General features: G+C 43.5%; 1 protein-coding gene across 4 annotated transcripts in view; it reads right to left on the bottom strand.

Moving 5' to 3' along the window:
- Positions 1-1,483: 1,483 nt before the first annotated feature.
- PLCH2 (phospholipase C eta 2) overlaps positions 1,484-24,632 on the bottom strand; it is a 75,992-nt gene continuing 52,843 nt past the window's right edge. For 3 of the 4 annotated variants that reach the window (XM_064730512.1, XM_064730511.1, XM_064730513.1), the window contains 16 exons: positions 23,640-23,843; positions 22,486-22,606; positions 21,092-21,263; positions 20,725-20,832; positions 19,415-19,573; positions 18,586-18,678; positions 18,021-18,121; positions 17,613-17,710; positions 17,106-17,288; positions 16,239-16,346; positions 15,940-16,064; positions 15,458-15,542; positions 14,901-15,047; positions 13,962-14,041; positions 9,245-9,584; positions 1,484-4,828 (listed from right to left, as the gene is read on the bottom strand). In XM_064730512.1, the coding sequence (XP_064586582.1) occupies positions 3,099-4,828; positions 9,245-9,584; positions 13,962-14,041; positions 14,901-15,047; positions 15,458-15,542; positions 15,940-16,064; positions 16,239-16,346; positions 17,106-17,288; positions 17,613-17,710; positions 18,021-18,121; positions 18,586-18,678; positions 19,415-19,573; positions 20,725-20,832; positions 21,092-21,263; positions 22,486-22,606; positions 23,640-23,843 (3,854 nt within the window). In that variant the 3' untranslated portion in view covers positions 1,484-3,098. Of the gene's footprint in view, positions 4,829-8,536; positions 9,585-13,961; positions 14,042-14,900; positions 15,048-15,457; positions 15,543-15,939; positions 16,065-16,238; positions 16,347-17,105; positions 17,289-17,612; positions 17,711-18,020; positions 18,122-18,585; positions 18,679-19,414; positions 19,574-20,724; positions 20,833-21,091; positions 21,264-22,485; positions 22,607-23,639; positions 23,844-24,632 lie in introns of all 4 variants that reach the window. The other variant, XM_064730514.1, reaches the window with a different exon arrangement.

Genomic DNA, 24,632 nt, shown 5'->3' with positions numbered 1-24,632 from the left:
AATTCGTGACCTTCTGCTGATTTAAATTCCAAATAATTCTTAAATAAATTCCACTTATAGAAATAAATGCATGATGAATAGTCAGTCTTACATAGTGTCACAAAACAAGCTGTAAAAGTGGTTGCTATTAATTTGGAAGCAAGAGGGCAAATTTCACTTGTACCCCAATGATTTAAATCCAGAGACTGAAATTCTGAATGAAGGTAAACGTTTTAAAGTGATGCTGCCTCCTGTGAGGTGCATTAATTTAACAAGTGCTTAATCAATTAAAGATGAAAATAATCTGATTGTGAGACTCAGTCTTTCAGAAGACACAAATAGGCCTTTTAAACATTAACTTTCCAAAGCTGTCAAGTTGCATGTACTCGACATTAAAGCTGCAAAAGCATTAAAGTTACAAAAGCAGTGACTCCCTGCAGCTTTTCAGCCCGAAATTAAAGTATTACATGAATGATTTTTTCATCCAGAGAATGTTAATGAAACTTGCTTTGTGCTGGGACACAATGGGAGGCTCCTCTTGGCAGATCCCACGTTCTGCTGCAGCTTCACCTCCCTCCCTTCAGAGCCTGCAGTGATGCTGTGGGGTCACCTCAGTGCACATCCCAAAGTTCTGCTGCACAAAGCTGCCCTGGGATCTGATAATGGAAAAAAAAAATATTACTCTGCTTAGGTTGTTATTTAATTCTAAATATGTCCATCTAAAAAAATTAAATATCTCTTTTTTTAAAAAATATCATTGAAAATTTTGCATATCCTGCAGACAAGCTGGGCAGATCTGAGCCAGCCTGGAAAACTGAGGGAATATTTTCATGCTGAAGGGAATTTGAAAAGATTTAATCAGGAAATTTAACCCCTCCAGCCCCATCGCCGTGTTATGGTGATAACACAGTCAGCCTTACATTTTGGTATCTCAGAATTTAAATTTTGTTTTGGTAGCTCAGAGTTTAAATTTTTGTGGCCAAGTGACACTAAAATTAGAACCAAGAGCCCCGTCCCAGCTGCACAAGTGACAACCCTTCCAGGAGGAGTGTGAAGGAAGCAAAATGCACTTTCACTGTGCACTTTGCTGGGACAGGAATAGAAGTGATTTTTCAATCAAGTGACAGGTGAAGAGCAAAATTGAGCTGCAGCATTTTCAGGCAGACTTTAAACCCCCTCAGTGATGAAACAGGGCCATCTGTGTTACTTGTACAGCTGCTCCAGGATGGATCAGCTCCTTCTGTTTGTTTGGTTACTAATTCCACCAGTTGCCCCAGAATTTTCATCCTCCCCTGTGCTGTGTCTCACACCACACAATGCCAGTCTCTTGCACAAGTTCTGGAGGACCTGAGAAAATCTGAGTGGGTCTGCACTGGCTGCCCCTCTGAAAAAGAGTAAAATTAAATGTTATCCACAAAGGAAGCTGGAAAACAAAGCAGATAGAATGAACCATGTTTGTGTATCACAAACCCCAGTGTTGTGTTGCAGCTAAAGAGTCACCAGCTGGGAGGTTAAATATGTTTATTTTAGTAGTGTAAGGTGGTTTTACAAACAAATTCTTAAATTTTGCAATATACACAAAAGAATCATTACAAAGGCAAAATATCCTCTTAATAATAGGGACTCTATGCAGCCTCAAATAAAATTAAACCTCTGTTTCTCTTTAAAATGCATCTCAGTAAACATTCTTCTCCATCACTGATAAAATGTACATCTATAATAAATGACATCATAACTGGGGATGGGGAGGGACACATGACAACATCCCTAAAAATAAAAAGTAAAAAAAATGGGGGGAGGAAAAATTATTACTCTGTTTAGGTTGTTATTTAATTCTAAATATGTCCATCTAAAAAAATTAAATATCTCTTTTTTTTTTAAACATATCATTGAAAATTTTGCATGGCAGTGCAATACAGAAATAGTAAAATTCATCCAAAAAGTGCTATGTACAGCAGCATTGTTAAAATACCATAAGAAGGGACAGTGCTGTTTCAAAAAAAGACTAACATGCTTTGTAGCCATTTCTGAAGTAAAGTCAGAAGATATTTCTATTTTTAGCCATTCCCTTCTCTCTCCTGTCTCAATTCCCTCAGACAATGCCTTGAGACAAGGAGCAGTCACAGTTCAGGTTCAGGGTGTGCATTTGTGCATACATATCTTATCATATGTGCAGACATATCTTTGCATACACACAGGTGTATATATATAGATATTTATATATATATATATAGATATATAAACAGGCTGAGTTTATAAAAGCATTGCTTTGGAACAAGAGAGCTTTTCTTCAAAGAGAAAATATGGATTTTCACTGAAATAAGCAGGTCCACGATGGAAGATGGACTGTATCTACTGCATTATTAATTCACACCCTCAGAGGCCTCAAACTCTTCCAGAAAATAAAATATGATTTTAAGTCCAGCCTCCTTACATGGATCCATGATTTGTAAGAGCAAAATTCACCTTAGCTGTTGTTAGCATCACATTTAGCTATCACACATCAAGGTTACTATTGTCAGAAGAATTATTGAAATTAGTAAAGACCAAGAGCAGACTGCAAACGCAAGAAGTGCTCACACACAAAGGAGGCCCGATCGGAGGCTGGGCAAAGCTCAATTAAAAATAAATCCTCATCAGTTCCTTTGGAGTTGTGATATCAAGCACCCTTGGCTCAGGGGAAGGCCAGGAAGCACAGGATGTTTTGGGCCTCTCAGGTTTTGCTGTGCCAGCAGTGCCCAGCGCTGCCAGGATCACAGTTTGAGCATGAAGAACACCTTGGTGTTGGCCATGAAGTTGGACCCAGCCAGGGCCACTTCCTTTGGAGTTGTGATCTCAAGCACCCTTGGCTCAAGGAAAGGCCAGGAAGCTCAGGATGTTTTGGGCCTCTCAGGTTTTGAGGTGTTTTGCTGTGCCAGGAGTACCAGCAGTGCCCAGGGTCACAGTTTGAGCATGAAGAACACCTCAGTGTCGGCCGCGCAGTCAGGCTGGGCCTTGGGCGAGGCCGCCAGGGCCAGTTCCTTTGGAGTTGTGATGTCAAGCACCCTTGGCTCAAGGGAAGGCCAGGAACCTCAGGATGTTTTGGGCCTCTCAGGCTTGGCTGTGTTTTGCTGTCAGGATCACAGTTTGAGCATGAAGAACACCTCGGTGTCGGCCGCGCAGTCGGGCTGGGCCTTGGGCGAGGCCGCCAGGGCCGCGTGGGCAGCGGGGTCGGTGCAGCCAGCCCTGCCCACGCTGCAGGCACCCTCGGGGTTGCCTCTTTCCTCGATGGGGCTGCCCCCAAGCTGTGCCCGGCCCTGCAGGCGCTGCCTCTCCTGGGCCTGCCGTGCCCTGTTGGCGATGTAGCGCACGCGGCTCTGGCTGCGCGAGGACGAGCGGCGCAGCAGCCCCACGCTCTCGCCCTCCTCCTCCGACTCGCTGGGCTCCAGGCTGATGGGGGAGGTGATGTCGTTTTCCTGCTGGAATGCCGTCAGCTTCTTCAGCTGCTCCGTCAGCTCGTCCCGGGATTTGGCCGAGGCCCGCAGGCTGGCGGAGCGGCGCTGCTCCCGCATGGAGCGCGTGACGAAGCTCCTGCTGATGCTGCGGTATTTGCTTTCAAAAGTACACACGATGTCGTCAGAGGTGAGGTCCCCGAGGCTTTTGGACTTTGCCTGATTATTCCCAACCGTGTCATGCGCTTTGGATTTGTTAGAGGACTGCCTGAGACTCTCCATGTAGAGCCTGCTCCAGGTGTGCCTTCTAGGGATGGATGAGAAGGCGTCCTGAGGGCTCCTGGCCAGGGGCCGGGGGCACAGCTCGTCGGCCGGCAGCTGGCCAGACCTCAGGTTGGGGTTGGACTTGCTCTTGCTGACCATTGGCATCTCGTTGCTGCAGGTGGTGGCGGAGCGGGGCCGCATGCCCTTCCTGATGGCCAGGGGCTCCAGGCTGTCCTGGCGGATGCCCAGGTCCGGGAGGCTCTTGCGGGCCAGGCTGGGCAGGGAGAGGTCGATGACGGTGTCGTTGGAGGACATGCTGGACGAGGAGGACATGCTGTCACGGTGGCTGGCACAGTCCAGCTTGCTCCAGATCCGGTCATTGATAGTGGCATCAAAGTACACTTCAGCTGCTGGAGACTGGCTGCTCGGGGTTTTTATTAAGGCTGAGGAGTCTGACGTCTTCAGTCCTTCACTCTTTGCCCTTCTTGCCAACGTGTAAGAGCTCGTCTGGGAAACAGAGGCAGGGAGAGCCTGTGCAGCCCAGGCTTTCTGGGGAGAATCTGCCTGGGGGCTGTTACTGACACTGCTTTGCTGGGGTGGAACAGCTGCTGCACCCGGGTTTTGCCCTTTGCATTCAGAGGTGCTTTTTGTGTCTGCTGATACCTGACGTGGTTGGTTTTGTCTCTGGCAGTTTCCTACAGCTTGGCCAGCACCGTGATCTGCTGCCTCCACCAGCCTGGCTTTTTTGGGATGTGCTGCTGATCCACCCTGATCTTCAGCCTCACTGCTTTGTGTCCAGCCATTTCCTTCTGTGGGACATCCTGCCACGCTTGTCCTCTCATCCTCTGGGGCTACCAAACCTGTGTCAGCTGCTCTTGGGACATCCTGCCCTTGGTCTTCTGCAGCCAGATTGGTTCCTTTTTCTCTGGAGGGTAGGGGCTCTTGAGGCTGGTTGGGTGTTCTGCTTCCCTCTGATGGAGCTTCAGTGGAATGGTCAGAGCCAGATCCTTCCTCAGAGTCACTGTAAGGGGCAACGGGCAGGGGGAAGAGAAGGCTGCAGTCATGGCCCTCATTGGCAAGGACAGGCTCTTCTGTGATCGTTTCTAGGCTGCATAAAGAAGTGACTGACCTCTGCATGGAGAAGTGGCAGACATCTGCTCGGGAGGCATGAAAAGAAAAAGAAACAAGAAAAACAGAGATACAGGGTTAGTTATCTCTTACAAATTACATCTGAGCTAAGATTCATTCCTTATGCATTACCATTTTGTTCTCAAGGTAAAAGTTGTCCATGTTAATCATTATTTTTAAAAATAACTTGAGATTTCAAATGCCCGGTCAAAGGCAGCAAGACATTTTGCACATTCAGTTTTAGCTGCACAAAGCCCTGTTGCTTCAAGAAATCTCAGTCCATGCACAGCAGCACCATGTGACTGTTCTGGTTTTCTTATCAAACAACAACAGTACCCAGCAAGTTCTGCCCTTTGTGACCCCTTTTGTCAACCAGCTTTTCTTCCTCCACCATCCAGCACCACTTGATTTTCAGTTTTCCTTCCTTCCAGCACTCAGACAGGTCAGGGTATCAGAGCACAACCAGAGCATGTACAATGATCAAACAGCAGTGTGACCAGCAGATGTGATCCCAGTGACCAACCACTCAGAAGAGAAGCAGCACAGGACTTGTGGAGCAGATTACAAATGATCTGCAGACAGTGGAATGTTGGCAACGGGACTTTTAAAAACAAAACAAAAGCTTTAAACAGACTTTGTTCTTCCTAAAAAAAACTTGGTAATTTCTATTTCAAAAAAAAAACAACTCTGCAGACAGATGGGTCATGAACAGCAGGCTGTGAGTGCAACCCTGGAGAATCACTGCAGCCACCAATTACCTGGAGAAAATGCTCCATTCTCTGCAGTGTTTATCACCTGCACCCCAGGAGCCAAAGCAATCATGCCAAAAAGATGATTCCCCATATCTCCAAAGCACAGTGCAGACATGCATCCCAGAACTAACAAAGCACCACCAAGCCAGACCACGACCTCAAGGGTACAGGAGCAGGTAATTATGGGGCAGCAAACAGGGAAAAACCAGGAGTACAGGCAACAAGGTGCTGGAATCAGGGACACTCAGCAGACATTACCTTTGACTTGCTTGTCCTTTCAGTTCTTAACTAGAGAGAGAGAGTGTGCATGTAGAATAATAGGACAGAACAGAGGAAAAATCCAATTAATGTAGGGAAGGCAGGTGCAGATAACAGGATAAATTAGTGCTGAGGGAGGGAAAGGAGACATACAGGAATATTCACACATGGTTGTAGGATCCTAAGAATTTCTGACCAACCAGAGCACTCAATGGAATCCACACATGGACAGATATTAAGTTCAATTTTTTATCATAGAAGGATGAAAATATTTGTTGGTGTTGAAGGAACACACTCCACTGGATGGGGGAATGGAATCACAGAATCACAGAGTGGTTTGTGATGAAAGGACCCTAAAAATCATCAAATTTCAAGTACCCTGACATAGGCAAGGACACCTTCCAGGCTGCTCAGAGGAATCTAAACTCTTCCAAAACCCTCTCCTAATGGAAAATATCACTCCCAGAACCTGCCCAGGGAATACCAGGATTTCCAGCCCAGTGCAGAACTCAGGGGTGGGAGCAGCTCTGCCCTGTCCTGCATTAGCTGGCAGTGCTGGAAGGGAACCAGGCACCTGTGCCCATAACCCAAATCCAACATCCCATAACCCAAATCCAACATCCCATAACTCAAATCCAACATTCCATAACCCAAATCCAACATTCCAGACTCTCAGTGCCTGGAGGAGTGTCAGGGAGGGCCCAGAGCTGATCAGATTTATAACTTCTCCTTCTGCCCATCCAGCAGCACGGATTGGGGCATGCTGGGAAGGGAAATCCGTGGAAAATGCAATGCTAGGCCAGCTATAGTAATAATAAATATTATTAAATATATTCATATTATATATTATTTTAAAATATAGATTTTTATATTTATATTTATTTATATGTTGCATAATTATATATAAATCTATATTTATATTATTGTTATATATTTATATTATATAAATAATTGTTATTAAATGTATTTATTTAATATATAATAAAGGGCCAGCTATAGTTTCCTGCCCTATCCCAGGGCACTTCCCCCAGCAGAGTGCCAATTCCCAAGTGCTGGTTTCCCTGGTTTCCCTGGTTTCCTGGCCCAAGGCATGGCCTTGCAGGAGTTTGGGAAAGGGAGCTGTTTGTGCAAACAGAGGGGCTGTCACTGGACCAGCAGCAGCCAGTCCAAGGCACCATTTCACCATTTTAAGGGTTTGCTGATTCCATGCTTGGGAAGTCAGATGGATTTAATCAAATTTCAAGCATATCACAATATTTGTTTTGTGACTTGGGGGGCTGGCAGGGGAGCTGGCACTGATAATGGGAAATGGTTTCATATGTCACAGTCCTCAGAGTTTGTGAAAAGCCCAATGCCAATAATTTAGGCATAGAAAGAGTTCTGCTGCTTTGGATTAACTGCAAGTCACGGGAACCAGCAAATTTCTCCCCTCTCATTGTCCTGGTATTTTCCTAAAAGCCTGAAGCAGAAATTGGAAAAATATGTTTTAAAAAATGGTATAAAAATAGAAGGTAAATTTCAGACACCCAAACAGATAAAATTGGTCAAATAAATAAAATATGTCAAATTTCTGTATGAGGCTTTCAAAGAAGCCCTCTATAGGTGGGCAGTCAGAATCTGTTATTAAAAAAGGGAAAAGCACCAAAATCATTTCACTCTCCCTGAGAATGTAATCATCAGTGTCCAGATTTCTTGGACAGTTCACAAGGAGGGTGAGGGATTTGAGGAGGTCAAATCCCTTGCAGTCACAGCCAAAAGCTGCATTTCCTACTTTCTCCTTACAGTTCTGTGAAGCAGAACATTCTTATCAAAATCTCTTTCCTTCTGTCCCATTCCTGCCAAATCAGGAGGTAAAATGCCAATTTTCTTACTAAAAGCTATCCTTAGATTGCCTCTGCTTTTGATTTCCCATCTCTACAAACCCCCAGTCCATGGTACAGCTGCAGCCACACAGTCCCAGTTTGAAACAACCACAAAATGCTGCAGCCTTAGGAACTTTCCTCTAAGCTTTGGGCACATTTTGGGTGGCAGTGGGGAATGGCAGGAGTGCCCCAGCCTGGCTGATGCCAGGGAGCAGCAGATCACACACCCTGCCCTCAGGCCAGGAACATCACAGCGCAGCAGAAATGTTTGCACACACATTTAGGAGCAGAATGAGCTGCTGTGTTTATAAAATAAAATCTCCTGAACAGAGCAGAGAAATCCATCCAGTAATTCCTGGACTGACAGCAGTGATTTTGCAAGATCTTTGAGGAAGGAGCAGTTTTATTGTTATCAGAGAGCAAATTAGACTTCTTTCCTCAGTGGAACACAAATGGAAATACTGTTTGTTGATGTGGGTTTTCCATATTCAATCTCACTTAATGCTCTGGTTTGGATCTTAAAATTTACTTAGTATCATACCACAATCACTAAGAAAATCAAGGAAACAAAAAGCCCTGAACCAACAACCCCAACATTTATGGACTACTGACAGTGCCACTACTGCAGATGGTTAACTAGGCATGGCAAGGACTAAGCTAAACCAGACACGTCTACAAAAAAATAGAAAATAAAAATATTTATGCAGATTTTTTTTCTTCTGTCATTGCCAAAATTAAAAAAAAAAAAAAGACCTCTTGACAGCCAAACAACATGGAGGAGCTTCTAAGTAAGGATGCTATGCAGAAGCTGAGACAATGATGTGATCTACAGTGGAGAAGGGTGAAGAAAATCTGGTCTTACCAGTAAAGAATATAGGGGATTTACTTCGAATTTCCTCCAATTTTTGAACGAACAAGGCGTTCATTTCCCTCTGGAGGGTGCCCACTTGCCTTCGAGAAGGTTCAGCCCAGTGCTTGGGGAACTCTGGGCTTCCAAGGCTTTCTAGACTGCTGGAGTTGGAGGACACAGAGCCATTGCTGGCTGCAACCAGGTTGACAGTGCTTCCATACTTGCCACCAGAGTGGCACTGCCAGCGCTGCCGGGGCTGAGCCTTTATCCCGTGGCCCTTAGAGTCACCACTCGTCTTCCCCGGGCTCACAAAGGCCTGGCTGCTCCTCCTCAGGTCACCTGCAGGTCCAGGGCTGCTGCAAGGCTGCAAATCTGACAGCGGCCTGGGCTGCCCCCTGACCACCCAGGTGTGCAGCTCTACCCTCTCCTCTGCACTGCTGCCCTGCCCGGCCTGCAGGGGCTCTCTGGGCCTGCCAGGGTGGTCACTCCATGGCCCCTCAGGGTCAGGGCTCTCCTTGGAGCCAATCATGCATTTCATGCAGTTGGTGGCCACTCCGATCCTGCCCGAGCTGTTGATGGCACAGCGGGCGAAGACGCTCGGCTTCTCGCCCAGGGGCTCCTGCAGCCTCACCCTGTGTGCCCTGGGCAAGGGCTCGCTGAAGGGAGCCCCGGGGTGGGCACAGCTCTGCCCTGGCCCCTGGGCACAGCCCTGGGCCTTACCTTTCAAGGCCTTGCCAGGTGCCTCCCCACCGGCAGCGTCTCGGGGAGCTGGGGACGGGGAAGCGCTTTCTGGCTCTTGCACAAAGCGAGGCTGGGAGGCAGCTTCCACTTCCCTCCCTTCTCCAGCCCCTGCAGAGCTGCTGTCCTTTGTGTCAAAAGCAATTTCTGGAAAGCCCTTCTTGTTCTTCTTCTGGCTCTTGGTGGGTGCACTGGCCGTCCGTCTCAGGATGTGGCTGCTAAAGGAATGTTTGCGATGGAGCTGCCCAGCAGCATGACTGTCCAGAGAGGCCTGCTTTGGATTTCTGAGAAACAGCCCTTTTAGACCTAGAGCTTGTTTGGCCTGCAAAAGAAATAAGAAAAAAATATATATTTTTTAAAAAAATAAAATATATATATAAAGGTCCCTCATAAAAAAGACAAGGCTCTTCCTCTGAGCACAGGAACTCATGACCAAATATCGCTCACACACACTTTCCTAATATATTCCTCCCATCAGCATCAGAACTAACCCAGAAATAGGACAGGCATTAAAAATGAAAAAAAATCACTAACAGCAGCCTTGCAAAATAACACATCTCTTTTTTTTTTCTCAGCTATGTTTTTAGATAACATTTTGCAGCCACACTTATCTCTGTATTTGTCATCGTTTTCTTTCTAGCATGTAATTACTTACAACATCTACATAAACATTAGAGTTATTGAAAAGACAACCAAAACAAAAAAGGAAATACTTCTGTCTACAACGCTTTCATTCTGAAAGCTGAAGAGTTTCTCAGTTTCACCCAAAGCAGATGTATTTAAAATTCCTGCTGTAAATGCATTTTCTAGGAACTGTTGGAAAATAAAGACTGACCATAAAATAGAATATTTTTTTCAATATAAAGGAGATCTACACTTGAATTGAATTGAGCTCCGTCATGAGTAGCAGTTAAGTATACACACACAAAAGATCATGGAGTATTTCATTTTCTACCTGTGTAATTACATTTTGGTAATTTTTCCTACCATACAACACTTATCCCAAGACATTGGTGTATGTGTTCAGCACTGAGGAAACACACTACAAACAAGGGAAGTTAGTCAGTGTCACATTACAGTTCTCCACAGCCTTCAGTAGTTATTTAAGCATTAAACACACAAATTCACCATCATAAATCTCCCACCACCATACAACTGATTTACATTTCAATGAGACAGAGTTCCAGCATTCCTGCAGACATTCCAGGTGTACTTGCCAACTTTCCAAGCCCAGGCTGATGCCTGACTCAGCGCTGGTTTGCTCTGAGCACTGACATCACTTCAGGCACAGAAAGGAATTTCTCTTTCAATCTACTTCTCCCCCTTTGCTCTCTTTATTTCCCAGCTGGATCAGACTTTTGAGCAGCTGTAGCATCCAGAATGAGTAAACCCAGGGTGGATCATGACTGAAGTGCATTTTAGGAAGGCTGTGACAGAACCTGACCAGCAGCCACCCTCACTGGCACCCGCTGTCAGTTCCAGTTCTGCCCAGTGATGTCACATGAGGTCACATTTCTGCAGTGCCAAACAATGGCACAGAAGGGTCTCATTTAAATTACAACAGGCTTTCACCCCAAAATAAATATTTGAGTGCCTGCTTGTGCATTTCCAGTGCTGCTGTGCAGGACTCAATGCAGATGTTGGCTGCCCTCTGCACTGAGCCTGGGCTAAGAGCTGATTTTACCCCAAGCTGCCATGTGGGACCGAGGTTTATTTGGCTGACACAAGAACCAGTAAAAGTGCTAATAATATTATTTTTTACACAATATTTAGTCAATTATAATTGACTGAAGTTTAGTTATCACATGCCAATCCAGTGTGAGGGCATCATCAAAAATTACCTTTAGGATAAGATAAAAGATAGTGGGGTTTGATTTTTCCCATGCAAGGTAAATATTAAATATTGGAAAATCTTCTTTGATAGCCCAGACTATTGAACAGTCTGCTAGGATTACTGGGAGACAAGTTGGCAAGTACATGACTTTATTGCTATAAAAATCAGACAATATAAATATTTGCAAAACCCAGAAAAAATTGTCATACAAACAACACAGACAAATAATATCCACCAAAAAGAAAGGGGAAGCACTGATGGAATGGGTGGCACGCAGTGCAGGGCCCAAGGTGTCATTCTGGCTTGTTTGCTGCAGCTTTATTAAGCTGGACACTGTTGCTTGAATCAATGGAGTGATTCAAGAACACAAAGGCAGATTTGATTAACTTAGGGGGGAAAGAAAAGTTTTAAAAGAAGGAAAAAAATAAAAGAGAGCAGTTTTGAGGGAGATCCAGGACACTGTGCTTTCAGCTCCCAGCCCAGCTTTTACAGGGCTGCTTCACTCTGGAAAGCAGACTTGAAAAACAGCACAAGAGGCTTTCCCCCAATTTAGCAAATGATTCACTGTCAATGTTGTTTTCTGTGTGAAAGAAAGGGTTTGAATTGCAGCCCTCCAGAGAAAGGGCAGGAGAGGGAGAGGCTCAGAGAAGGGGGAGAGTGGCAGGAATTTTATCCTGGATCTGCTTCACTCTGTGGCTGCCAGTGACCCCACAGGGGTGACCCAGCCAAATGTCACAGCTCATGTCCCATGAGTTGGAGAGCTCAGAGATGCTACCAAGGAGAGGTTGATGCTAATGAAGCCACCAGCTCAAGGCATGCAGGTGTGTGGTGGTGTCTGCACCTCCCTGGCACAGGAGGGGTACCTTCAAGGCGTCTAAAAACGCTCTGCTTCTAAAAGGAGACTTTTGTGACATAGAGAAGCCCACTGAAATCACAAACAGACAGAGTAAAGGCAGAGTAACAGTGAGGGAGGAGCTCAGAGATAGGCACATCTAGAAAAACCACAAGAAATTCTGCACTACATCAGCAGAACACAGAAGAGACAGAAACAAAGAAAAGCCTTTCCAGGAAACAGAGCAATCTGAAAGAGATTTCACACATAAGTTAAGATTTTTTTTTCACCTAAGAATGTTTTAGTAATACCAAGCTACTGAGCAGGTGGAATATCTCCATTTATAAAAAGTCTCAAAATGTAAATGTTTTCATTAGAATCTCTGGATTAATAAAGAATGGGTAAAAGCAATTTAAAAGAATGGGTAAAAACCAAACCAGGCTGATAACTGGAGTGATTTTTCTGCCCTTAATTAAGAGAGGAGAAAAAAAAATTTCTAATTTGGACAGTAGTCTGTTAACCAAAAATCAAAGCAAAAAGTGATTCAGGTGGACCAAACCAGAAAGGGATGTGTTCCACATTTTCAGTAGTTTTTATTAAAAATTATAAATTAAAGAAAAAAAGAAAAACAAAACAAAACCACAACACACACAGATTTTCCTTCCAAATCCTTGTATTTTGTCAGTGCACAGAATCACTTCCTAACACCAGAAAACCCAGAGAGACTGCAGTGACAATGAGAAGCAATCAGGGAGCACCAAGAAAAATCTATGTCCCCAAAAAACTGCCAAAGTTTAAATGGGCACTTGCACTTCTGCAAACTATCACAGCCAGTCCCTCATGAAGAAGTTAGGAAGAACAAATAATTATGAAAGGCTTAGGAACTTAAGGCTAAACAGAGAGAATTTGCCAGAGGAGGTTTGAATTGAAAATACTTCACTGATGAAGAGGACGAACATTGGCCCTTCCATTAAACACTGCTGACTTGGAAGCTGAGTTAAGTAACTAAGTGATGATTAAAGTCTAAAAAAGCTGTTTTCCTGTTCAGGATTGCTCGAATTTCCCTCTGGAGGGGGAGCTGGGCATTCCCAGCCCGCTGGATGCCTCCTCCTGCTGTCCTGATGCTGATATTGCATTTCACTGCTGCGGGACAAACTGGGATCTGCAAGGAGCTCTGTGCCTGATTTCCTTGGCATTAACAGCCCTGGACACTGCTGATGTTTTACTCGTGCTTGAGTAGGTTTTTGTAACTCTGACTTTGAAATTAAAGAAGAAAAATGAGAAAACAAAGGAGGCAGAGAAGTTTTCTTTCCTCCTGCTGTCACAATGCTGATATTGCATCTCAGTGCTGCAGGACAAACAGATCCTGCAAGGAGCTCTGTGCCTGATTTCCTTGGCATTAACAGCACAGATCACTGCACTCAGAGGACAGGAGCTGCCTCCTTTTTATCTGGCCTAGGACAAGTCTGAAATTAGGGCTTTAGTTTAGTGGAAATTGAGATGTGGCACACTGAGAGTTGTTTATTTCCTGTGTGTGAAGAAATCACACCCCTAATAACACACAAGGAGTGTAAATATGTCCAGTTATTACCAGCATCACCCTTCCTCTCCATTTTAAGAGTTATTATGGCAAAAAAAACCCCAAAGCAAATAAGCTTGTGGAATTTAATTAAATATAAAATGCTGAAACATCAGGCAGAGCCTTCATAGCATCAGCTTTGCAGGGATGTGTCACCTTTGGTTCAGCAAGGTGCGCTCACAATCACATTATTTATATAAAAGTGTGTGCTGCAAGGAAATAACCTTCCCCTATGGCTTCCTCAAAAAGGCACTGCAAGAATCTCTTTTATCACTTTCCCTGTGATTTGCCTTTATCTCCATTGATATTCAGGAAGATCTCAGGCTACCCTGACAAGCACAGAGATCAATTTTACTCTAAAAGAACAAAAGTGTCAGCCTGGCCCTTCACCCCCTGAGCTTCCCTGGTGTGATACAAGATGCTGGCAGCTCCTGCACACCACAGAGACACTCACCTTACCACAGATGTCATTTATAGCCACGTGCACAAAGATGGAAGCCTCTTCTATGCCCTCCAGGTACACGTGTCTGTAACCTGAAACAGAGGGAGCAGAGCTGGGACAGGGCTGGGACAGGAGGAGCAGCTGGAGATTTTCCTTTTGTGAGCAGCAGAAGAGATCAAGGAGGTTTCTCCCAGCTCCTCCTCCTCCTCCTCACAGTGAGGATCCATCACCTTGCCACACTCAGGTGTGGCTGAGCCACAACGCCTGCAAACTTCACCCCCATTTTTTGTCAGGATCTCATAAAACAGCCCTGTCCTGTTTCATCCAGGCTCTGTTGTTGCTGCTGTCAAGCCATGATTTAAGCTTGACCACATTCTCTCCTCTGCACTTTTAGTTCATTATTGAGACTGCAAACCTTTCATCCAAGGTCAGTTTAGTGAGACTGGATGGGTTTTTTTAATCTTAAAGAGAAAATTTTTCTTGACTTTGAAAGGAAAGAAAAATACACACACAAGAAGTTTTAATGTGAAAGAAGACTGAACTGAAAACAGAAAGAGGAAATTGTCAGAAAATGGCATTTAATGGCCTGGATCCCATCATTAGAATAGGTAACTTTCTGTTCTGTGTTAAACTACTACTCATAGTCATAAAACTAAGCAAAACCCTAGAGTTTTTTCAGAAACTGGTGTGAAGAAAGAGAGGACAATACACAGTATTTACCCACCCTGCTTAGCAATCTTACCCTTTTTATCAAAATCTAGTCCCAAAAATCTGGAGTTAATTGATTTAGTCTTCATCACCATATCAGTCAGGAGCTGACTCAGACAGAGAACTCAGGGCCCAAACTCCAGCCTCTTGTTCTAACTAGAAATTTCTGCAGCAGAGACATTAATTTTTACTTTTCCCATGAAAAATCCCAGCCCATTAATTTGGGATGACTCTTTCTCTCACCTGGCATCATGCTGCTGAAGGCAATTGTCCTCTGGCCGATGAAATCCCTCCCGATGGGGTCGTGGTCCCACACCAGGAACCGGATCAGGGCGATCTCTGGCATGTGCACTGTGAACACCAAGGTCTCCTCCCACATGGGGTTAAAACCTTCCAAAGGGGGAATCAGCTTCAGGAATCTCATTTACAGCAAACAACAAGTCTGCCCAAGCTGTGGTGTCATTCTGGTTTTCCTGACAGATTGATTTTCTTGGAAAATCCACAAGGAACACAGTTGGGTCTTACCTAAATTTGGCCCTGCCTTTTCACCACAGCAAGGTCAAAATACCAATCTCTCACACATAATGAGAAAACAAATGTTTTGTTTCATACCAAGGCCTTCAGCATATTTATACCAACTCAAACAAGTCAAAATCCAAGTCTAACTGACATTAAAAATGCTGAAATTCAATTTTAAGTGCTTTGTCATAATAGGCACCAAATATTATCTACTCTTAATTTTATGAAAAAACCTGCCTGAAAGAGGATATTTCAGCCATAAAAATCTCAGATTTTCTTACCATTATCATCAACTACTCTGGTTTGTTCTTTGAAGCAATCAACAGGTAAGCCTATAACTTCTACTTCAACAAATGGATCTATGATCTGAAAAACAAAAAGCAACAAATATTGTAAAGAAAGCGTGACAAAAGTGAAACCCAAGCAAATGGCTTTTACAATATGGGCACTGGACATGAATGTCTGGGTAATTATTGGTCCTGAGCCTTTTGGAGTGAATTATTAAATTGATATGGTCTCTGCCTTTTTTTGCTTCTCCTGAAAGTATTGTGTTGGCAATTGGAGGAAAACCATCAAAGCACTGCTGTGATGCTTAAAAGTAAAAAAAAAATCACCTGAAGATGTAGGATATTCATGACCTAATTTATTCGTGGTCTGTGTCTCCTGACAAGTAACTGCAGGGTGTGAAATCCTCATGCTTAGCCCAGCCAGAATGGAAATAAACCTTCTGCACCACAAAATAACAATTACAGCTGTCCCATACCTCTCCTCTGTCTCCCAGCATGGAATCACGTGGTTTGGGGAGTTGCTGACCACTGATAATTCTCAGAACCAGCTGTTTCTTCAACTGACCAGGCAGTGGGTCTTCAGAATTTGGGTTAAAGACACCTGTAAGAATAGAGAATCCCATAATGTGAAAGAGCAGCATGACTTTAATTACTGATACCTTCTGGCTCTTTTGCTTCTGGCATCAGAAATGAATCTTTAAACAAACTCTACCAATCCTCACACTCAGTCCTGTGCTGCAATCAGTGTTCCACTGGTTTTGCTGGTTTTCCTTACCTTGACACATGCAGTTGGGTTTGAGGACATAGCCACAGTTCCCATTGGCACTGAATTTGGCCCGGTTCAGCTGCAGCATTCTCCCCTCTGACTGGTAGTTTAGTGCAACTATTAAAAAAAATAAATCAGATTCAAATTTGAATTCTTAGATGCAAAAATAATCAGATATCCTATGGAAAATTATTCTCTTATATTACAGCTTCAGGGAGAGAGGCTCTCCAGAAGAGCTGAACTCTGAAGCCCTCTTGCATTTGAGAAGTTAATTTATTTCCATTTACCAGACAACTCCCTGCCTGTAAGACACATGTTCAAGGTAATCAATGCAAGGATAGTACCAAGGAGGACTCCATGGTCAGCAAAGCTGGATAAGCAGAGGACTCAGAGTGTCCTAAGGGGTGATTCCAGTGCTCCTATTCAAACATCCCCTTGGATTAAGCTCTTTTTTGACCCAGAGATGGGGCAGCTGAGAGGTGTTTCAAAAACTTTTATTCTATTTTCAGTCTCATGTGAAAGGGAGACAATACAGATGTTATAATTCATGCCATCACAATCAGAAGTCAACTATTGCCTAATTACAATACACTATAAGCATTCCTTGGCCTATCAGCTTGTGTTACACTATGCTGTAAATGTTTTAAAGCAAATCATCTAAAATTACCCCTTGTAAGCCTTACTACAATGCATCTTTCACAGTTCTATTTCTCCAAAGTATCCAGTCTTATTTGCAAGGCCATCCTTTGAAACTTCTTTCTGGTTCCACTTCTCTCTCAACATCTCTCCTATTCCACGGACAGAATCCTCTACAAATCCATTTCCCACAGCATCCCTCCCAAAATAAACCCAAAAAGCAGAGAAGTTTGAGCTGACCAAGCTGGCAGCCAGCATTCCAGAAGGGCTGGGGGTTGTAGTTGCTGGAGTCCACCCTGTAGGAGGAGGGGTAGATGCGGGACAGCTGGTGCTGGTTGAAGCGCAGGTACTGCGCCGGCTTCTGCTGCAGGATCTGGTGGGCTTTGGTTTCACTGAAAGATGAAACCTGCCAGCTGGAAGAGACTGCAGAGGAGATTAGAGGTAATCTCCTTATTCATTTATTTATTATCTAGATAAAGCTTTCAAAAGTACATAGCATTAGTTCCTTTTTAGCTATCAAGCATCATTTCAGTGCATGCCACTCAGAGGGAACTCTGTTTTCCTTAAATTACAGCAGACACTCTGCTTATTGGGGCAGTTATGGTTGGGAAAGTGAAGCTGAATATGATGATGACCTGAATCTTCATTAAGAACTCTTCTTTTAATGAAAAGATATTAAAGAACATAAACCTTTCCATTTCTTTGGGTAGCAATTATTTTAGTTAAAAAACTTTTAGTTCAACTTACTTTCAGTTTCAACATCATGGATGCCAACAGACTTTGTGTATTTCACCAGGTCAGACAGGGCCCTGGACAGCTTCATTGTCTTCTTCTGTCGGCTCACCCTAGAAAGGTAACAAATTAACAGAACAAATTAACTTCCCACCAATTCAGGAGTAAATGTAATCTTTCATATTTAAAAATAAATCAGGGTAAAGAAATGGATGAGGCAGTAAAAGCTAAAAATGCATAAAAGGTTCACTGTGCTTGGCTAATGAATCTGAAGAGCACCAAGAGATGATTCTGGTGATTTTGTGGCAGACATTGACATCTCCCCACTGCAGCCACCAACAAACTGGCATCTAGACCAGAAGCAAACCTATTTAGTGGGTGCATTTATGCAGGCATATTTTAGCAACAAATCATTTAACAAACCTGCTGTAATGTACAGAGCTCCTGGCTAAATTCCCTTGAGAATCCGAATCGTCTTCACCCTCTTCCAGGCTTGATGCCTTTTTCAATTTGCTTCCTTTTTTCTGTGCCAGAAGGAAATAAAACCATAATATCATAAGTGTGTGATCAAAGTTTGAGCAGCTGGCTACAATTCTGCTTTGTTATGCCAATGAGTGTGTTACTTAGAGAAAATGGAAAATGACAGCTTTCGTAACACTCAGCTCTGCAGCAAAATTTGCACATGGGGAAAACTCAGCCCAGGGTCTGAGCCTTGTTACACAGGAAGCACAAATCCTCAGATAAAAGGTGTAAATTAATTTCTGTGGTTCTCAGTTAGATCTTGGACGCCCTCAGACCTTCATGGAGATTGAATCTGTGTTGTTATGCACAGTGATAAGCAGCTCCCCAGCCTGTCTGTTCAGTGAACAGCCTCACAGCGAGGTGCTGCAGATGTTGCAGTTATGAAATTCCTCTCCACTGCATGCAAAAATAAAAATCCCTCCAAGAATCCAAGCTGTGGTGCAGCCCTCACCTGGCAGGGGCTCACCTTGCGTTTGGAGAAGCTGCCCATGAGGGACCTGCTGTGCCTTTTGCTGGCACTGAAATCTTCCCCGGATTCTGCATCATCCTCCAGTTTACTCTGAAGCAGCCAAAGAGAGGAGAAAGAACACAGGAGCTCAGGCAGAGTGCTCAGGCAGCCTCTGGATATCAGCACAAACAGGAGGGATTTTGGCACTGGCTATTCTGGGTAACATCTCTGCTAAAGGGTTTGGCAAGCCTTGGCCTTGTAGTGCCTCTCACAAGAACTCTCTGATACATCATGTGAAGCACTGGGTTTAAAATACATCCAAACTCACCCCACAGAATGTTTTGGGAAGCTGATTTTTAGCTCTCATCCCTAATTTAGTTTTAATCCCTGGTTATTACACCTGCTTATTGTTGGCAGATCTCCACTGCTTTTTTCACTTGCATGGAACAATCTTCCCAAAGTTTTTGTGGCTTATTACAAAGCCTAAAATGAAAATGCCTGATTAAGTGTAGTCTGTGGGCTGAGTACATTCTTATAAATTAGAGTTAATATAAAATTAAAATATACTGAAAATGCATAGAACATAGAGAACTGAGGAACAAAAAGAGCCCAACATTCAAAAGCAGTTTTTTTATAATGGAAAATCAAAATCTTTCTGTTGAAAAGTCATTTCAGAGTACATTTCATGCTCCAGTTGCTGTGTGAGCAAGATTAATAGTTTGTGTATCTGACAGTGATGTTCACCTGGCATCATCATTAACTGCATGAATTCAGCTATGAAGCTGAAGTCAATATAAGATATATTTAGTAAACAATGAAACACAGGTACAATTAAACACAAATTCACCTTCTTACTATCAGACTTCAGCCCAGCCTTTCCTGAGGATGGGAGAGTGGAAACTGTAAAATTGTTTGGATCTTCACAGTCACGGATTTTGGATTCTTTTATCAGTGAGTCAAGTTTCTTCTTTGCTATATTCTCCACTCTTTTCCGGTTTGCAGATGCCTGCAAACAAAACATTAAACCATTAAGCCAGGCAGTGATGAAGAAAGCATCATGTGAATTCCATGCCATGTCCAGGCTGATTCTGCAGCTGCAATAAGTGCAGGATGTATTGGATGGAATTGATGGGAGATGCTTTAGAATCCTCTTTTAGCAGATGCCAGACAACTCCTGTTCCCTGCTCTGTGTGCACCACGGCCCATGTGGGGAAGTGGGGAAATAAAACTAAAAATAAAAATGAAGGGTTTTCTTTTCCACTCAGGTCTTTTAAGGGGTGACAGATTGTGTTCTCTCTGTAGACCCCAAGAATTCCCAGTTACATTTGTCATGAAACAAGCTCTGATTTTCTGAACTCTTCAAAATTTCATTTTGGAAAGCAAACCAGGTGTAGCAAATCTCAGATTCAAAGCATCAGTAAATCTCAGTAAAGTGAACTGTTAATAACAAAGATGGTGCTGTGAAATACCGAAAAGTGATATGCTGACATGTAATAACTTCCAAAAGGCAAAGAAATTCTTTTTCTCCTTTGGTAGTCTTATTCACAGAGAAGTTTCTCTTTTAGATCAGATCCATAATACAAAATGAGGAAATAGCCTGAGGGAGAGAGAATGAGAATGCAAACTCTCTCCAAGGCAATCTGGTTTATGTCATTAAATGGTTTTGCTGTGTTTTGTATTGTTTCTGCAAGGTGCAGTGGAATTTGCCAAAAGATTAAAGTGACAAAAAAATAGACCTTTTAAAAAAGGATGAAGAAACAAGGGATTTTCAGATTGAAGCCAGCAGAGATTTTTCTTACAGTAAAAATCAATCAAGCTCAGCATTCAGCAAAGCAAAGGGATGCTCTGTAAAAATGACCACAATTTGATGTAAATAGAATGTTTTCTTTTTTTTTTTGTTTGCATTTTAGGGGAAGCACACTGTGATGCACTGAAGAGATATTAATACTCTAATATTCTAAACTTGAAACATAAACCCTAGAGCAGGTACTGCTTCCTGTGCACTTTTGTCAATCTGCCCCCATGAAGATTTAGAACCTGAACCACTTGTGATGAACCCCAAAGATCAGATCACACCCAAAATCCAGAGAGCTCCTCCAAGGTTTCCTCTCACTGGGATGAGAAGCCTTGACAGGCATTTACATTCACTTCACTTACATCTCCATTCATTAGTTTACAGTCATCATCAATCTCATCAGCGCTGTCCTCATCAGAAACTTCTCCTTCCTCTGCATCCTCGCTGATGTTGGCTGGAAGTTTCTTGCCCTAGAAGATAAATTTATTACAGAGGCAGGGGAGCATGCAGCTCTTGCTATGACATATTCTAAAAAAAACCCCAAAATTATTCAAAGCATGTTATTTCCAGGTTCTTGCTGACTGAGAAGACATTTTTTATGAACCTTAAGTAGCAGTTTCCTAAGGTCTGTTTTTTGTGAAGTGATTTAAGTTAGGGTACAGTGATAACCAGGCAGAAATCACCATCACAAACAAGAGGAGGGGAAGCACACATGAAGCAGGAATTTACCTTAACCAGGATCTTCCCTTTAAGACTTGCTGGTGAGGGGAGCTTTGTGGAGTCATCGTTGTGCACAGAAGACAGATCCAGTTTGTCTCCCAGGATTTCTGTAAGATACTGAGCCATCTTCTTCTGCTGCACGATGCTGCAGTGGTTCTCAATTGACAGGATCACTGGGTACCTGCAGAAAGCACCAGCTGCAAATTTGGCTTTTACACCATGAAGGCTTTTCCCACTAACAGCAGAGCAGGGTCATACAGATAAACCTGCAGACAAAGCCTCTTCTACAAAGACAGCAAGTGTTGTTTCTAGTTTTAGTTTCACTGTCCTTATTTATTGTTAATTATCCAGACCAAGGAACAACAATGCCTGGTTGAAGATAAGACTTGTGGAGCATCTACTCCAGTGTGGTCAGTGCCAGTAAAACCACACTGATGGTGGATTTCTCTTTAGAGATGATGCTTTTTTAAGATCAGCACAACAGCCAGTCTATAAAGGAGTTTTGCAGGATCAAATTATCAGGGATTCATTCATTCATTAAAAATCAATTATTTTTATCCTGATATCTGGTCTTCATTAGCTCCTCATCAGGATTTGAGCCACACCAGGACCAAACTTTCCCAGTTGATGATGTGGTCCCAGTTACCCTTTTTGCAAAGGTTTAAAAACGGAACAATTTCAGAAGGACTGCCTTTGATTTGTTTACCATGACTTCAGGCAAACTGCAAAAAGTATCAGGCTTATAAGAATTTTACCTGGTCTGAAAATTTAGTGCAAGTTTATTTTCTATTTGTAAAGGCAGATGGGCTGCTTTGGGGGAGCTACTGGAAAATTTTTACAGTGATAAAGTAATTTCTATTTTAAAAAAACCAAAGGTTGCCACACACATTTTGACTGTGTGGAGGAGGAGAACAGCGACTGCCAAGGTATATGAAACTTCCCATGAATAATGCTGATTTTCTGAGCAATGTACCTGTAGGGAAAATAACCTCTTTCTGATGAACACTCTGCTTTGTCCACAATCAGGTTACTCTCTCTTTGGATCCTTTATTCCCTGACTGGTTTCCTATCCCTGGAGCACCCAGGTGTAGCCTTGGCAGCACCAGAGTGCACATCCAGAGAGACAAAGTGGTTTAACTGCCACTAAAAACATTCACTGGCAAAACCTGCTGTTCCTCAGGTGTTGTACAAGCTCAATAAATCCAGCTCCACACCTCTGTGCAGAGTGTCCCTACTCAGCTCTGTCTTGCTGTTTCTTTCTGAAGGATCTGAAGGATTTTCCCCAGAAAACAACTCCCAAATTCTGTTTGGAATTCTGGAACTGTTCTGGGATGCACAAGGATGCCAGGGAACACTCCCATTCACAGCCCTGAGACTCAGAGCTTGGCAGGCTGGATACATACTCGTTCTTGATAAAGGCATATTTGTTGATAGTTTCAATCACATCTTTGAAGAGGATTTTGGAAGTCAGGGTGTATCCATGGTGGACAATTGGTTCCCCGTCCGGCCCGTCCCAGCAGTCAACTGTAGGACAGAAACAGAGACACCATCAGAGCAGGAGCAGCTGGGCCAGCCTCTGTGGGGACAATAAAACCCTGAAATTCCCTTCAGCAGCCCAGCCAGGTCCATTCCCACCCTGCCCTCCCTCCTCTCTGTGCTGAACATCCTTCCTGGGAAGGAATTTCTGAACTTGGCCTCGTGCTGGGACCAGGTGACTGTTCCCACTGTCTGAGAGAGCCCCAAGCAAAGAAATCTTTTTTAAAAAGTGCTGAGGACTTTGTGACAGGAGAGAGGTGACAGAGCAGAGCTTTGCTGTCATTGTGCTCCTGCTGAACCTGAAAAGGAAAGCAGAGACTCTCAGCCAGGCTGCTCACACCACAGGCCAAGCCAAGACCTGCCCATCCCCAGCCCAGCCTGGATTTTGCCTGACTTTGTCTATAATATTTGTCTATTATCATATTTCCATGGAATGTTTTACTCCTCTGAAGCACCCCATGGCACATCCACAATCCAACCTAAAAAAAAAACATATTTGCCTTCTGAAAAACTGTGCAAATACATTGATGGTCAGAACATTAAAGATGATCATGAAAGAGGCAATGTCTCAGAAAGGCAGCACAAGAAGGGATTGCACAAAAAGGTCCCCTGGTCACTGCAGACACTGTCACCATTTCACAGAATACTTTCCTGAGCAGAAATACCCACTTTCCTCTCAGGTGTGGCAGGAACTCTGCCACATTTGCCAGTCTGATGTCACACACTTGGCCAGGCAGAACAAGGACTAGTGCACTCTGCCCAACATCAGCATCCTCTCTGCAACAGGAGCTTTACAATTTATTTTCCTCACTACAACAAAACCACTCCTCAAATGTCTGTCTCAAGAAAATTTGTCCATTCTATCACAACATTATTTTGTTGTTCTATAAAAGGAAAACACCATTTCTCCAGGCTTTTTCCTCTCCCCAGCTACCATGCCTTCTGCAGAAGCCACAAATCTTTCTTCAGAGAGGAGAACCAAGACCACAGAGTGCACTGGCAGCTCCTTTTTGCTCTTTACCTTCCACACAGCGACAGCCAGACTGCAGCACCCATGCATACATGTCCACCCTGGACTGGGACATCAGCTGATCTCCCATGAGGTAGGTGTTGTGTGAAGAGGTAATGAAGTAGTGACTCAGGGGGTAGCTCATGTCCTGGTTCACTTGGTAATGCTCTGGGTTGAAGATGTCCCCCGATGGACTCCGCATGTAATTGGTGAAACCTGTCAACAAACAACACTTTAAATAAGGTTTCATTAATGTTTCACAGTTTCATCCTTTTTGTTGCTGTAACCTTCCTAAAACCAGCCTAAAATGCATCCCTATATTCACCAGCATGTTTAAGATAAATAAATAGCACCACTACACACAATCTGTCTCCATGAGCAAGTGCAATTATTGCTTTTCTCATTGCTTTGTACGTTTTCCTGCTCTGCCTTTCCTGAGAAAAATATGTCTATTTAATCCAAATAACTTACAACTTGTGTCAAAAGATTCTGCTAGGGCATTGGGTCACATGGCAAATAAAAGCCTCCAGATATCTGCAGGCATATCCTGGAGCTGCTCCTCATGAAATCTTGTAAGATCTACAGTACTGGGATGCATTGAGACAGTTTTTGATGGCCCAAAAGAAGATACTCTCCTCTCCTCTCCTCTTGCAGTATTTTCCAAAAAACAAACCAAAATAATGACAGTACACATTGGCTTGTACAAGCTACACTCTCTAATTTGGATATGACACCACAAACCTGCCTGTGGAGTGGGGAGCTCTGCAGTGCTGCACTCATGTCACTCCAGAATTGACACTGAAATATCAATTATCTGTGGGGCTTTCAGTGATGCTACCAGAAGAATTTATTTTCCAGAGCTTGTAAATCCTGCAGGCATCATCACCTGGGCCCTCTGTGTACTGCAATCACTACTCTTGTTCAGAAGCAAAGTTTCAGAAAGTTATGATTTAATCTTTGTGTGAAATTGCTGCTCTCAGACCTGCAGCAGACATTTGTGCACAT

This window comes from Zonotrichia leucophrys, chromosome 21 (genome assembly GCF_028769735.1).
Source record: "Zonotrichia leucophrys gambelii isolate GWCS_2022_RI chromosome 21, RI_Zleu_2.0, whole genome shotgun sequence".
Lineage (NCBI taxonomy): Eukaryota > Metazoa > Chordata > Aves > Passeriformes > Passerellidae > Zonotrichia > Zonotrichia leucophrys.
Note: the sequence above shows the minus strand (reverse complement) of the source record. Positions and strands in the feature narration are given on the sequence as shown.